Source organism: Salvelinus fontinalis, chromosome 34 (assembly GCF_029448725.1).
Source record: "Salvelinus fontinalis isolate EN_2023a chromosome 34, ASM2944872v1, whole genome shotgun sequence".
Lineage (NCBI taxonomy): Eukaryota > Metazoa > Chordata > Actinopteri > Salmoniformes > Salmonidae > Salvelinus > Salvelinus fontinalis.
In genome coordinates, this window is record NC_074698.1 from 8,552,312 (window position 1) to 8,567,893 (window position 15,582).

The window sequence follows — 15,582 nt, forward strand, 5'->3', positions numbered from 1 at the left end:
GAGGTTCAGGTCAACATTGAGAGAGAAAAAAAAAAACTCAACTGAATCTAACTGCTCATATGGACTCCACTACCCAGCATGCCCCAGGGGGTGGGACGACCTCAATCTCCCCCCTCTCCGTGCCTCGGGGTATCCCAGTTAGGTCATATGTTTTGTGTTTCCTTGACGACTTGGTAAACACATTGAATTTCTATTTAAACTGATGTAGAGAGATGGACGAGCTCAAAGCCTCAAACAATGAGGCCTTCTGAAGAACGCGGTGCAATTATCTACTACCAGGAATGAGAAGCTAATTAACAAGCACTTTTAAACCCACACACAGCAGAGAGGGAGTGTGAGCCCAGAGTCCTGTGGAAGTGTTGAACAGAGCACTTTACAGGCTCTGTGTGATATTAAGATTACTTTATTGGTCAATTGCACACGAGGACCAACCAAAATTTGACTTCTGCTTTTAACTCCCCAAAAAAAGACACACATACAGGTTTTTTGGAGAGGTGTGGGGAGCTGCCACACTGAGCAACCAGGGAGTTAAGGGTTAAGGTCCTTGCTCAAGGGCACAACGGCAGGCAAAGGCATCGAGGATTTGACACCAGCAACCTTCTGGTTGCCAGTTCACTTCCTGGACGATTTCTCCTGTCGGACCCGGGATTCGAACTGGGAACCCTCTAACGGTTAGGCTACCTGAAACCCTCCTTGCACTCGAGCATGCAAGCACACACAGGCCCGCGTATGCTCAAACACACACGTTCCTGAAAAGGCAGAGAGGCTGCTGCTATCAGATTCCATTCAAATGTAGCGGTTGGCTGTGCTCGTGGCAGCATAGGTCAGGCTGAGCGAGCTGAAGCCTCAGTTTGCCATTGGCATGCGTTACGTTCGGTAACAGCACCCTGTTGTAGCCCGCGGTGCTGTTCTTTAGAGCACTAGGAGTGTGACTGGGTGGCTTGGGTCAACAGATTGCTTGTAGGTTTTATTTGGGGATACGGGTGTGTCTGGTTGGTTTGTGGCGGTGGCCAGCGTGTGCTCTACAGAGCGTCTTTGTGCTTTAGGCTGCTTCAGCATGGAACAGAGAGACCAGTGTGCAGCTGGCACACAGATACCTGATACTCATTGTGTGTTTGAGCTTGTATTGGTGTGTAGTATGTGTGTGGACGAGTTTAACTACACGTTTGTTTCAGAAGTCCCCACAAGAAAAGTAAACAAACAAAAATTGGGAACATTTTGTTAGTCCCCACAAGGTCAAATGCTATTTCTAGGGAGTTTAGGGTTAAGGTTAGAACTAGTGTTAGAATTAGGGTTAAGAGCTAGGTTTAGGGTTAAGGAAGATAGGATTTTGAACGGGACTGAATTGTGTCCCCCCACAAAGTTACAAAGTTAGTCATACAATAATGTGTGTTCTGCGCGCATAAAGGCTATGCAATGCCTGTACATGCATGAGTCAGTAGCCGACAACACTCATGTCAGGCTGCAGTGTAACAAGGTTAGGAGTCACACACTGCCTCCCCCTGCTATCGATGACAGCCACAAACACACACTAGTGCTCTCGTAACAGTCAACATGATAGAACAGGAACTAACCCGTTACTGGAGGAGAGAGTGAGGGTTGTTAGCATAGTGGAACTAGGAGCGGGTGGAAAAAGAACTTTCTGGAAGGTCACACCCGCTCCTGTCCATAGGGGGCACTCAAGGACAAAGTAGCTGATCTAGGATCAGTTTAACCCCCAACGCTAAATTAATTAGCCTAACCCTTAAAACGGGACGAGAACACCTGACGTGACCCCGGATCATGGTTAGGCAAAACGTCAATGGCAGCTACTCTGAGGTAGGCTGGGGCAGAGTACTATAGAGTAGATGTATAGTAGTAGACCTCTGGTTTTAGCTGTGGGACTGAGCTGGTGTAGACCGAGTGGGACCGAGCCGTTGTGAATTCTAGTCTGACTTGACATCCACACAGGGAGACCGACAGAAGCCATTAGGCCGAGTCGAAAATGTTAAAACATGTCTGGCTGAGATATTTCACTGACTGGGGTTCTTATCCAAATCAGTTTCGATCAAGACCCGGCACTGAGCGCTTGGGCAAACCGGAAAGTACCTGTGTGGCGACAACACTGGGATTATGTCATTCTCTCTGAAAGAATGGCTCGTGTTGACTTCTGTTATTGATGAACTATACAGCTGCACACAATTTGAAAGTAAAACTTGCCCGCCGTGTTACTAGAGAACAGGGCTATTCAAATCTGAGCCTAGAGGTCCGGAGTACTGCTGGGTTTCTGTTCTACCCGTCCTGATAATTCATTGCACCCACCTGGTCTCGCAGTCACAGATAAGAGGGGAAGATCGAGTCAAAGTACTACAGCTGATTATCAAAGTATCGATTTGTAAACATAAAACAAAAAGGTGGGGTTAGCTAGTGCTCCTCGGCTGTACCTGCGCCAAAACGCCGGTCATTGTCATCCAATAGTTCCTTCTCCATCTTCTTAAACAGTGAGGCAACATGTTTTCAGCACTTATTTCCATGACTGATCAAAACTCATTTCTCCCGTGCTCTCTCTCGTCTCTCTGCAGCAGACATACATGCACAGAGCAATATTTTTGGAACATCAAATCAGCATCGAATCGCAATGCATATAGAATCGTGCGTCGCAATGCATATCGTACGGGCACCACAGTGGATAACATCGAATGGCAAGGTCCCTGGCGGTTCCCAGGCCTAATCAACAACGGTACTGACTTAGGAAAATTCAAATCTGGACCTCCCGCTATAGAACATGGTGGGACTGGTCAAGGTGAAAACGGCCTCTGTAAACACTATTGATTCAATTCCAGTTTGTTTGCAGCGTTTGTGAATCCGGGGGTCATGAGAACAACAACGGTATGACAGTAGCTTGCCCAAGGCGCGCGCTTCTCCCTCTCAAACTCCACGGAAACGAATCGCCGAGAAAAACGTCCAATCTGTCACGTCCGTCCTAAAGCTCCCGCAATCCCCCTGCGAGCTGGCCGACTAATCAGGGCACAGGGATTCCCAGCCCAGCTGTGGGTGGGCAGCGTTCAGGGAAAACAAACAGGCGTCTATCAGTTGCTGACAGATTTTTTTTTTAAACGATGATTATAGCATAGTTTACCACAGTACAACCACAACACAGATAGAGGAGTTAGAGCCAGCATTCTTTCCCTGGAGAGGGAGTCTCCTCCGCTGATGGGGTGTAAAACCCTAACTAACGGATAGGGATTTACACAAATGGAAAGAAGAGCAATACACAGTCTGGACGGGCCTGCTTCCTGAAGGAGGGATAGCGAGAACGAACGGAGGTCTGAGGAGAGAGTCGAGATTATCCTGCTAAAGGCAAAGCCGCATGATTTCTCTGAAAGATCGGGATCTAAGAGCGACTTGAGAAGTTCATGGGAAAATCCCTACTCTCCAGTATTCAAAATGGACGCGTGTGTGTGCGTTACTGGTTGGATTCTGGGCAGAGGGACGAACATATTGAGAAGCGGTGGAGGAGGTTGCAGGGGTGTAACATTAGTAAAATAGAGTTTGTATTTTCGTAGCTAGGCATGTATGTATTAAGTGCATGCATGTAACCAACTGTGTGCGTTCGTGAGGGAACCAACTGTGTGCGTTCGTGAGGGAACCAACTGTGTGCGTTCGTGAGGGAACCAACTGTGTGCGTTCGTGAGGGAACCAACTGTGTGCGTTCGTGAGGGAACCAACTGTGTGCGTTCGTGAGGGAACCAACTGTGTGCGTTCGTGAGGGAACCAACTGTGTGCGTTCGTGAGGGAACCAACTGTGTGCGTTCGTGAGGGAACCAACTGTGTGCGTTCGTGAGGGAACCAACTGTGTGCGTTCGTGAGGGAACCAACTGTGTGCGTTCGTGAGGGAACCAACTGTGTGCGTTCGTGAGGGAACCAACTGTGTGCGTTCGTGAGGGAACCAACTGTGTGCGTTCGTGAGGGAACCAACTGTGTGCGTTCGTGAGGGAACCAACTGTGTGCGTTCGTGAGGGAACCAACTGTGTGCGTTCGTGAGGGAACCAACTGTGTGCGTTCGTGAGGGAACCAACTGTGTGCGTTCGTGAGGGAACCAACTGTGTGCGTTCGTGAGGGAACCAACTGTGTGCGTTCGTGAGGGAACCAACTGTGTGCGTTCGTGAGGGAACCAACTGTGTGCGTTCGTGAGGGAACCAACTGTGTGCGTTCGTGAGGGAACCAACTGTGTGCGTTCGTGAGGGAACCAACTGTGTGCGTACGTGAGGGAACCAACTGTGTGCGTACGTGAGGGAACCAACTGTGTGCGTACGTGAGGGACTAACTGTGTGCGTACGTGAGGGACTAACTGTGTGCGTACGTGAGGGACTAACTGTGTGCGTACGTGAGGGACTAACTGTGTGCGTACGTGAGGGACTAACTGTGTGCGTACGTGAGGGACTAACTGTGTGCGTACGTGAGGGACTAACTGTGTGCGTACGTGAGGGACTAACTGTGTGCGTACGTGAGGGACTAACTGTGTGCGTACGTGAGGGACTAACTGTGTGCGTACGTGAGGGACTAACTGTGTGCGTACGTGAGGGACTAACTGTGTGCGTACGTGAGGGACTAACTGTGTGCGTACGTGAGGGACTAACTGTGTGCGTACGTGAGGGACTAACTGTGTGCGTACGTGAGGGACTAACTGTGTGCGTACGTGAGGGACTAACTGTGTGCGTACGTGAGGGACTAACTGTGTGCGTACGTGAGGGACTAACTGTGTGTACGTGAGGGACTAACTGTGTGTACGTGAGGGACTAACTGTGTGTACGTGAGGGACTAACTGTGTGTACGTGAGGGACTAACTGTGTGTACGTGAGGGACTAACTGTGTGTAGATGAACAGAACATGAAGCCACGCCTTCTTTCCCCAAACACACACAGTGAGAAGAGACCAAAATTATTGGAGCGGAGAGAGGGGGATTCCAAGGATTCCTAACCAGCCGTGGGAGCGTGGGCTTGAATGGGAGTGGGAGTGTGTGTGTGTGTGTGGGCTGGTGTGTGTCACTGCTGAGGAACTTCTGGAATTTCTCTTGTTGACCCCCAGAGGACGGGGTGTGTGAAAAGGGGTGTAAAGCGTGCTCTTTTCCACACCCCACACAGCCCTTCTCTTTGGTGAGCCAGAGACACAACTGGAGACAAGGAGATAAGGGAGCCTCTACACTGCTCTGAAGTACACAAAGCTGGGTCTGTAACATTGCACACACCACCTTGGGTCAGTCTCTGGACCAGTCTTCTGCAATAGGCTAAATCGGCCACTTCTGTTTGGTATGAGGGATGAACGCCTGAGCCTTTTGTGAACGTCTATTACGTTTCTCAAACACACACACACTTGGGTACTACTTACGCATTGCAGTATGGTCTCTTCTCAAAGCCTTTGTAATTCTTCATGTTTAGAGTCATTTTGCAGATCTCACAGCTGAAGCATCCTTTGTGCCAGTACTGTCAGAGAGAGAGAGGGAGAGAGAGAAAAGGGGGAGATTAGACATTCGTTTCACTGTTCTCAATGCTAGCACGGAGGACCTAAACCACACAGCATATTCACACCAGGAAGTGCCATATTTGGATGAATAAGGCCATAACCATCTTAGCTGGAGGAAAGAGGGAGAACGGAGAGAGAGAGAGAGAGGTCTGTTTGTCGAGACAACTTCCTCTGTACATCTCTACGCGGTGGTTATTTATAAGCCATGCCAGGGGGACGTGTGGCTGTGTGGCGAAAGAGGCTGAGGGCGGCCATGTTTGCAAAAACCCATGCCTGAAGCCCAGCGGCTGACTAGACACCGTTTAGAGCACAGAGCCACATCCACTTTCAGAGAGAACTGCCAACGTCCACCGTGGCACCCCACCCGCCGACTAAGCACCCATATTCTTTAAAAGTAAACTCCCTCATAGAACAAAGCAGCATTGTGGATCCCTGAACAGTTTTGATCGTGTTTTAGTGACGAAACCTGCTCGTTTGAGCAGCCTGGAAGAAAGTCCTGCCGTGGTGGATGGAGAGGTAGGTGTGTGCAGTTGGAAAGTCATTCCAACTGCCCCAGGAATTCAGCACTTCTTCGTATTCCATTAACGCCACTCGGAAAACGGTCAGCATATTCTCTGAAGAGGTAGCACAATGATGCGAACAGCTGAGGACAAACACGGTGTTTAATTAAGAGCCAAATGTCCTGGAAAAGGTTGTTAACCTAGTTGGCAGCATAATCAGGGCCTCAAAGTCACGACCCCTTGATATTCCTGGCCTTGTGTGGAGATCGAACGTTACTCAGAAATACACACACACACATCTAGTGACTGAACCAGTTTCCCTGCCCTGACCCTACTCACCCATACACAACACTGCCAACAGAGCACATTGAGCCCTCCTGATGGGATGACTGACTGCTGGAAAATACCCGTGTTCAGTTTGATTTGACCCTCTCTCTTCCTTTCTGTCCATCTGTTCATCTCCACAAGCCCGGGTCTGCTTCTCTCCCTCGAACCATATTCACAACAGCCCTATCCTTCTTAGTCTCACCCCCACCCCCCGTGTCTCTCTCTCTCGACAGCAGGCTGCTCTGTGGCCTTATGGTTCAGAGGGGGACCGAGGGAGGGAGGCTGGAGGGAAAGAGGAAGGAGCGTGAAAGGAGGGAGAGAGCGAAGGGAGGGAGGGGTGGATGAGAGCAATGCCAGGGAGTGAGGCAATGATCTGGCCGTTCCTGCAGTCAAGGGAAGGCAAAAGAGAGAGGGAGGAAGAAAGAGAAAGACACAGTCCGTATTAACATGGCTCTGGGGTATTCTCTACTCAGCCATCCCCGTTTCTCCCTCTTCCTTTCACTAAACATTCTCCACTACTCGCCTACACACACACATATAGTGGGGCAAAAAAGTATTTAGTCAGCCACCAATTGTGCAAGTTCTCCCACTTAAAAAGATGAGGCCTGTAATTTTCATCATAGGTACACTTCAACTATGAGAGACAAAAGGAGAGAAAAAAATCCAGAAAATCACATTGTAGGATTTTTAATTTATTTATTTGCAAATTATGGTGGAAAATAAGTATTTGGTCAATACCAAAAGTTTCTCAATACTTTGTTATATACCCTTTGTTGGCAATGACAGAGGTCAAACGTTTTCTGTAAGTCTTCACAAGATTTTCACACACTGTTGCCGGTATTTTGGCCCATTCCTCCATGCAGATCTCCTCTAGAGCAGTGATGTTTTGGGGCTGTTGCTGGGCAACACGGACTTTCAACTCCCTCCAAAGATTTCCTATGGGGTTGAGATCTGGAGACTGGCTAGGCCACTCCAGGACCTTGAAATGCTTCTTACGAAGCCACTCCGTTGCCCGGGCGGTGTGTTTGGGATCATTGTCATGCTGAAAGACCCAGCCACGTTTCATCTTCAATGCCCTTGCTGATAGGAGGTTTTCACTCAAAATCTCACGATACATGGCCCCATTCATTCTTTCCTTTACACGGATTAGTCGTCCTGGTCCCTTTGCAGAAAAACAGCCCCAAAGCATGATGTTTCCACCCCCATGCTTCACAGTAGGTATGGTGTTCTTTGGATGCAACTCAGCATTCTTAGTCCTCCAAACGCGACGAGTTGAGTTTTTACCAAAAAGTTATATTTTGGTTTCATCTGACCATATGACATTCTCCCAATCTTCTTCTGGATCATCCAAATGCTCTCTAGCAAACTTCAGACGTGCCTGGACATGTACTGGCTTAAGTAGGGGGACACGTCTGGCACTGCAGGATTTGAGTCCCTGGCGGCGTAGTGTGCTACTGATGGTAGGCTTTGTTACTTTGGTCCCAGCTCTCTGCAGGTCATTCACTAGGTCCCCCCATGTGGTTCTGTGATTTTTGCTCACCGTTCTTGTGTTCATTTTGACCCCATGGGGTGAGATCTTCCGTGGAGCCCTAATAATTGCTCCCACAGTTGATTTCTTCAAACCAAGCTGCTTACCTATTGCAGATTCAGTCTTCCCAGCCTGGTGCAGGTCTACAATTTTGTTTCTGGTGTCCTTTGACAGCTCTTTGGTCTTGGCCATAGTGGAGTTTGGAGTGTGACTGTTTGAGGTTGTGGACAGGTGTCTTTTATACTGATAACACGTTCAAACAGGTGCCATTAATACAGGTAACGAGTGGAGGACAGAGGAGCCTCAAAGAAGAAGTTACAGGTCTGTGAGAGCCAGAAATCTTGCTTGTTTGTAGGTGACCAAATACTTACTTTCCACCATAATTTGCAAATAAATGCATTAAAAATCGTACAATGTGATTTTCTGGATTTGTTTTCCTAATTTTGTCTGTCATAGTTGAAGTGTACCTATGATTAAAATTACAGGCCTCTCTCATCTTTTTAAGTGGGAGAACTTGCACAATTGGTGGCTGACTAAATACTTTTGTGCCCCACTGTAAGTCAGCCCACTGAAGCAGACACACAGCAAACATACAACCATTCAAACACACACACAGTAAATCGTGAAGTGTCCCTGTGGTGGGAAAAGCGCATTACGTCTTGGGGTATCCATCAGGTCCCTGTGTGTTCTACAGTGATACAGGCTGGGGGTATCATCAGGTCCCTGTGTGTTCTACAGTGATACAGGCTGGGGGTATCATCAGGTCCCTGTGTGTTCTACAATGATACAGGCTGGGTGTATCATCAGGTCCCCGTGTGTTCCACAGTGATACAGGCTGGGGGTATCATCAGGTCCCTGTGTGTTCTACAGTGATACAGGCTGGGGGTATCATCAGGTCCCTGTGTGTTCCACAGTGATACAGGCTGGGGGTATCGTCAGGTCCCTGTGTGTTCTACAGTGATACAGGCTAGGGGTATCATCAGGTCCCTGTGTGTTCTACAGTGATACAGGCTGGGGGTATCATCAGGTCCCTGTGTGTTCTACAGTGATACAGGCTGGGGGTATCGTCAGGTCCCTGTGTGTTCCACAGTGATACAGGCTGGGGGTATCATCAGGTCCCTGTGTGTTCTACAGTGATACAGGCTGGGGGTATCGTCAGGTCCCTGTGTGTTCTACAGTGATACAGGCTAGGGGTATCATCAGGTCCCAGTGTGTTCTACAGTGATACAGGCTAGGGGTATCATCAGGTCCCAGTGTGTTCTACAGTGATACAGGCTAGGGGTATCATCAGGTCCCAGTGTGTTCTACAGTGATACAGGCTAGGGGTATCATCAGGTCCCTGTGTGTTCTACAGTGATACAGGCTAGGGGTATCATCAGGTCCCTGTGTGTTCTACAGTGATACAGGCTGGGGGTATCATCAGGTCCCTGTGTGTTCTACAGTGATACAGGCTGGGGGTATCATCAGGTCCCTGTGTGTTCTACAGTGATACAGGCTGGGGGTATCATCAGGTCCCAGTGTGTTCCACAGTGATACAGGCTGGGGGTATCATCAGGTCCCAGTGTGTTCTACAGTGATACAGGCTGGGGGTATCATCAGGTCCCAGTGTGTTCTACAGTGATACAGGCTGGGGGTATCATCAGGTCCCTGTGTATTCTACAGGACTGTAGAACAAGGAGTGTTTCCAGAACATATAGCAGGGTTTCCTGGATGCAGTTAATCCACTAGAGGACAAAAGCATTTGACTTAAATCCATGGCCCCCATTCGCTCTGATACCTTTTCAGAGTTCTAGTCTGGTGTGTTCTCACACTGGCCTTTACGGACGGACCACCCAGGGCTGTGTGTGTGAAGCTGCTGACCAGCAGAGCCGGGCTGAGGCAGACAAAGGAGTGGGCTCATTCTGGACACCGGCCCTGAGCCCTGGTCAATGGAGCTCTGATCCAGAGCCAGCCAGCAACACTGGGCAAAACCTACACCCCGACCACACTACACAGGCCCAGTCGGAGAGATAGGACCCGCTGGCGGATGCATCGTCTCCGCCTCTCCCTCTCTGCCATATCAAACCCCTGACAGTTCAAACACAACTACCCACACAGCGGTTTCCATTTCTACTAAATCTAGGCCTCAGCTTTTCCCAGATGCGGTGGCCATTTTTAGTCTGTCCACCTATCTAAATATTCATCCCAATCTGATGTCTAAACTCCAGTCTCTCTCTGTTACCACACTCTCCACATTCCCTCCGGGCATCACCCCTAATCTGTAATCCCAATATGTGTTATGGAGGAGCGACGGATAAACAAATGTGTGTGACTGCGGGTGCTAAAGCCTTCAAGCGGAGGGGTAAAGGTAAGCTGAATGGCAGCAGTGGACTTTGATCCTGTGTTTACCGGGGTAAACTCAATATTGACCTTGGGTGAATTCCAGCGCCATAGAGAACAGGCTTGGATTGCAGCCGCGGCAACAACAAAAAAAAAATTCTACCCGGCCTTCACCCAACCTGCTAACCCACATTCCACCAGGTCAGGGCTACCCACCCTCCCCCAGATCCCATGACCGTCTCTGGGGCTAACACACTACTGAGCGAGACAAGGAGAGATTCATTTAGAACGAGATGATGATGAGTGTCAGTGTTCAGACTGCAGAAGAACCCGGCCGGGGTCTGGGCGGGTGCTGAGGCTGAGAGGCTGGGATCTGACAGTCAGTAAGAGAATCAGGACACTGCAGACACGGAGGCCGAGAGAAATGTAACTCTGTAAAAAGCAGGACTGTCTCCCTGCATCAGCGCAGCTCCGGGGTCCAGGACTACATGTTGTGAACGTGCTCGGGCAGCCTAACGATCCCTCAGACTGTGGCCGAGACCCCAGCCAGTATGGACAGACCCCAGGCTATAGGAGGCACTCCAGACACGCTGTCTGGCTGTGTGCACACCCGGTAGGGACACTTCTAGACTCACAAGGTTTTCAGTCACACACACATACTCATTCACTGTGTGTGTGTTGCCTCAGTGAGCCCACATCTGGCTGCCACTAACTCAGTGTCCCAAACTGGGTCCTCGGGACCCTAAGGGGTGCCCGTTTAGTTTTTTTGCCCTAGCCCTACACAGCTGATTCAAATAAAATCAACCAATCATCAAGCGTTGATCATTTGAAGTCAGCTGTGTTGCGCGAGGGGCAAAACCCACAACGCGCACCGATTTTGGGAAATGCTACAATAACTCACTGATGCCCACGGTTAATTATTGACCTACTTGATGCAGTCGCTTTCACCACACTCAACCTCTTATCTTGGCCAGCGGGAGAAGCACAGCGCTCGCTAAAGTATGCACTTAACACTCATACACAGACCACTTGTGTGTGGATCTGCTGTAGTGTGCTTAAACAGACAGACACCGCCTGCCCGGCACCAAACCATTCTGAAATCCCTGACTGTGGAGAGCTGAGACGGACTCAGAGCATTTAGGGTAAAATGTTGACTCGCTTGTTTCTGGACAGGAAGCACACACCCAGCTTGAGCTGTTCATTTACACTTCGTCTGAACAGTCCCCTTTTCCACAGTCTCATCCTAAATCCTCCATCTCACACACAGGAGAAACAAATCACTCTGTACTCCTATTAATAGAGCCATAGTATTGAGAGCAACGGGTGTCCCAGTTCCGTAGACACACATACAGAGGACAAAACCTCAGGTGACTGACTCCACCATGGACCCTGCCTCTGATCTGAGTCACAAATGGAGGCGACTGGCTGGAGGAGAACAAAAAGAAACGCTCACCCCTCGGACAACATGAATCAGCTTTTAAATATAATCCATTCCACATTTTGCCAGCCCGTTTAAAAAGGCCTAATCTCATTTCAGTGGGAAACCATTTCTAGACACTACCAGTGAATTACACGACTTGTTTGTCTGATCGGACAGTATCAGCAAGGCCTATTTGAATAAGATCAACTGACAGATCATCAGTGTTAGTCGTTGACGCCGTGTATTTGAATGAGCCTGTTATAAAACCGTGTCTGTAGAAAGGTCCAGTCAGGGCTGACAGGCGGTAGGTAGACGAAGCGTGCAGAGAGTTCGCACTGTTGATCCTGATGAGATAGCCAGGAGGGGGCTATTTGGGGAGGGGGGGGGGGGTTGCATATGTTTTTTTGCAGAGCAACAGTGCATGATGAGGCTTGTGCCTGTGGAGGTGTGACTGCATCAGCTAAGATGATGAGGAGTGGACATGATTCAGCTACATGGGAGGAGTCGGATTTGACCTATCAGCTTTTCTTAAAACGATGGTGGTGGTATCTCTGTTGGTTCAGAGTCAGATTGCATTCTGACCTTTGACCTAACTAAGACTGCACTGTGTACCATGCAGGGATGTTTCTGGATCAAGAGGTGTTTAAGTTGGTGGGTGTGTCAGGGGGTGTAAGAGATTGTTGAGCCTTTAGCATTCTAAGAGAATTTCCTGAAATTCTATACATTTCCAATTATATAGCTCCACCATCTTTTCTACGTGCTGTATACATTTGCTTTAACTCGTGTCAGTTTACACTGAAAGCATTTCCCCCAATGTAATTACATTTTCTTTTTTTAAACAGTTTAGACGTAGGCAACCCGAAGGAAAAAAAATTACCCAACCCAAGGATTTCAATGTCCGAGGAAAAAAACAGTCACGGATTAATACTATACACTGGGCGTTACGGATGAGGCACTCCTCTGTTCCCGAAAGGTCATATCATAAGTGTTTGCTAGATAGAACACAGAGCATCAGACAGCTGTGCTGGAGCCACAAAAAAATCTTAATCTTATCCCCCAGGGCTCTATTTTATAATAATATCTGGAGAGTGATTAGACCTAACCATAACCAAATATATATATATATATATATATATATTTTTTTTTATGTATGAAAAGGCACACAATTTGATCAAACACACCTTGAAGGAACCTCACTGATGAAGTGAGCCTTCCTTTGCCTGTTTATGCATGCTTTATATGCCTGCATTTTGTCCAGTCTTGTTCATTTGAATCCTCTGCCCTGCATTTTCACAGAGCAAAATAAGCTACGGCTTGTATCTAGAAAAATCTGTACGACTGAAAGTCCTAAACCAAAAACCCAAGGCTGTGACCTTTTATGATCTTTAACAAAAAAACTTTTATCGAGTTAGCTTATCGACACGAGCCGACATGTTACCTTGCATTTTAAGAGCCGATATTTGAGCCGGGACCGGGGACAGACTTTTTGTTTTGTTCTTCTTTTAGGACCTTATGTGCTCGCTTCCCCTCCCTGAACCTGCCCTTCTTCCAGGGTTGAGGAAGATCACAGGTTTCTCTCTCTCCCTACTCTACCTGTGTGTGTGTGTGTGTGTGTGTGTGTGTGTGTGTGTGTGTGTGTGTGTGTGTGTGTGTGTGTGTGTGTGTGTGTGTGTGTGTCTGCTTTTTAAAGAGGAGAGGAACTTATCTGTGAGCTTCTTCCCTGCTAGGCCTTCACTCTACTTCCTTGCACACTGCCTAGGCTGCTGTCACACACATTTGAAGCCACAGAGCAGACGTATAGTGGTATGTATGTCACAATGAAATATTGATAAAGCATGCAAGAGTCCTTGCAGAACGGGTTGCGGATAGGGAGAGAGAACGTCCATCGAAAAGAGAAAAAAAAGTATAGGTACGAGTAACAGACACACGCAAAGGCACAGGGTAGAATATTGAGTACGTGATTACCTGTATACAGAATCCCCCGCACAGGAAATCATTCCATCAATATAACAGAGACTCTCAGAACGCAGAAACATCATCATCTGTCTAGTACTTGCACACAGTCAAACAAATTCAGTCTTTCAAATGGGAATACACGCACACAGCCATGTTTCCAGGCTTGGTTCAACCAGTTTTGCATAGTGTGTACAGTCGGCACTCTGGTTATGAATAACCTACTATCTGGCAAAATCCCACCTCCTGCAGTTAACATAACCCTTACAGTGAGGCTCCAGGTACTCAACAGCACCCAGCTGTTTCGATAGCTAGGAGGACTTGTCAAAAACCTCTGAAGCATAGTACTGCATTACTAACAGGCAACGTCCACATATTGAAAGCAAGACAGATGAGTATGCCTAATCTCTTTAGTCTCACATAACATTCACTTCCTGTCTTTACACCTCATCCTCAGGTGCCCCCTCCTGCAGATCCCAGCCCTGTCCCACTATAATGAAATACAGGGCGGCAGACAAACAAGCGTCTGTGGCCCAGCTTCTCCACAGCACAGCCCCATACATTACACCAGAAGACAGTTTGTCAGGTAAGCAAGTATTCAGCGGTCGCCGAGGGAACCGCACGCTGCAGCCTTGACTACCGTCACCTGAACCAGACTGGGGGAAAACTGCCGCCCCTCGCGGCCGGCCTCGTCTGGTTTAAACAAACGAGAAGGGCAGCCGGTGCCCAGGAGGGGAATAGGGAGGTTGTTTTCGTGTGTCTGAGGAGGAGAGCGCTGATGCGGAATAGCAGCTAAGACAGACAGACGCTCCCTGGGCTCAGAGTAGCAGGCTCTGCTCCTGTGTGTAGCTCAGAGGGGGAGACCGGCAGCACAGTAGGCCTCTGACAGAGCACATTTTTATGGGAGTGTCTGTCTGCCGGAATGTGCGCTGCTTTCGGCACGATTTTCCAGAGAACACGGTGGCGGTTCTGCTTGTGTTCAGTAAGTAGTTTGCATGAATGTGTAAGGTGTTGTTTTATTTTGGGATCTACATTTTAATCCAAGGCGAGGGTTGTCAATCTCATCTACATCCTGTTGGACAACAACAACAAGGGCCTTCTTCTAGCACAACAGGGAGTATGACGAGTTCAAACCCATGGGCGTGCAGTGTGCACAAGTATTGGCATCTCTGATAAATGTGCTCTATCGTCTCTCACCAGACGCTCCATCTATCGACCCAAACAGATAACACCCACTTACGGCGATCGGCTCCACAAGGCCTTCCCAATGCCCATTAGACAAATGATACGCTCGGCCCCGGCATCACTAGACTACAGTGTGTAGGAAATGCCAATGCATCCTTCTCTCACCACAAAAGGTGACCCCGCCCACATCCTCCACTAGAGTAATGCGATGTGCTCCGTGCGCTCTGGCAGCAAAAAGAGGGACCACATGAGAATATATGATTATTATAGCCTTGGTCTATCCGGTGGGCAAAAAGAAGTGGCGACAGGGATTGTGTGGTTCAGCCTGATTGACGTGCCATAAAGGTAGTGTCGTTTCAGTTGGCAGCAGAACAACATGCTGCAGAACGTGTTACTGCAGTACTGAGTGGCAAGAGACTAAACAGACAAGACCACGATAGTACAGTGACTGTTTTCTAATACACTCACTAGGCTACGCATGCACACAAAGCCCACACAGATGGATGTTGTGATAGACATTGTGTGAACTTAATAAAATATAAAGTTAATTTCACTTTACGTGTGAAGTATGGCTCTGTTCCCTTGGTGTTTTAAATCTTCCACACCCTGATAGATTACACTTCCTTATCCGGGGTAGCTTGTGTGAGCTGCTAGCAAACACTGGATTTTGATAAGGCACTCTATTGCAACTGAACAACCCCAAATTATTGTTTCTACTTGGAAACAGCATCCTGAAAAACCAAGATGCTTAGCTTGAGTTAAATTGACACGGATTTAAATTACACAGTGAAGTTTTGGCGATGGAATTGGCGATGGTAACGCATCACACATGTTAATCTCTGGATTTG

The 15,582-nt window shown here is 48.3% G+C and overlaps 1 protein-coding gene across 2 annotated transcripts in view; it reads right to left on the reverse strand.

The window, feature by feature from the left end:
• Window positions 1-15,582, reverse strand: part of LOC129833002 (LIM and SH3 domain protein 1-like) — a 34,670-nt gene that overhangs the window by 18,116 nt on the left and 972 nt on the right. The window contains exons 1-2 of one of the 2 annotated variants that reach the window (XM_055897207.1): window positions 6,342-6,483; window positions 5,368-5,462 (exon numbers count right to left, since the gene is read on the reverse strand). In XM_055897207.1, coding sequence (XP_055753182.1) covers window positions 5,368-5,462; window positions 6,342-6,461 — 215 coding nt within the window. In that variant the 5' untranslated portion in view covers window positions 6,462-6,483. Of the gene's footprint in view, window positions 1-5,367; window positions 5,463-6,341; window positions 6,484-15,582 lie in introns of those variants that run through there. The other variant, XM_055897208.1, reaches the window with a different exon arrangement.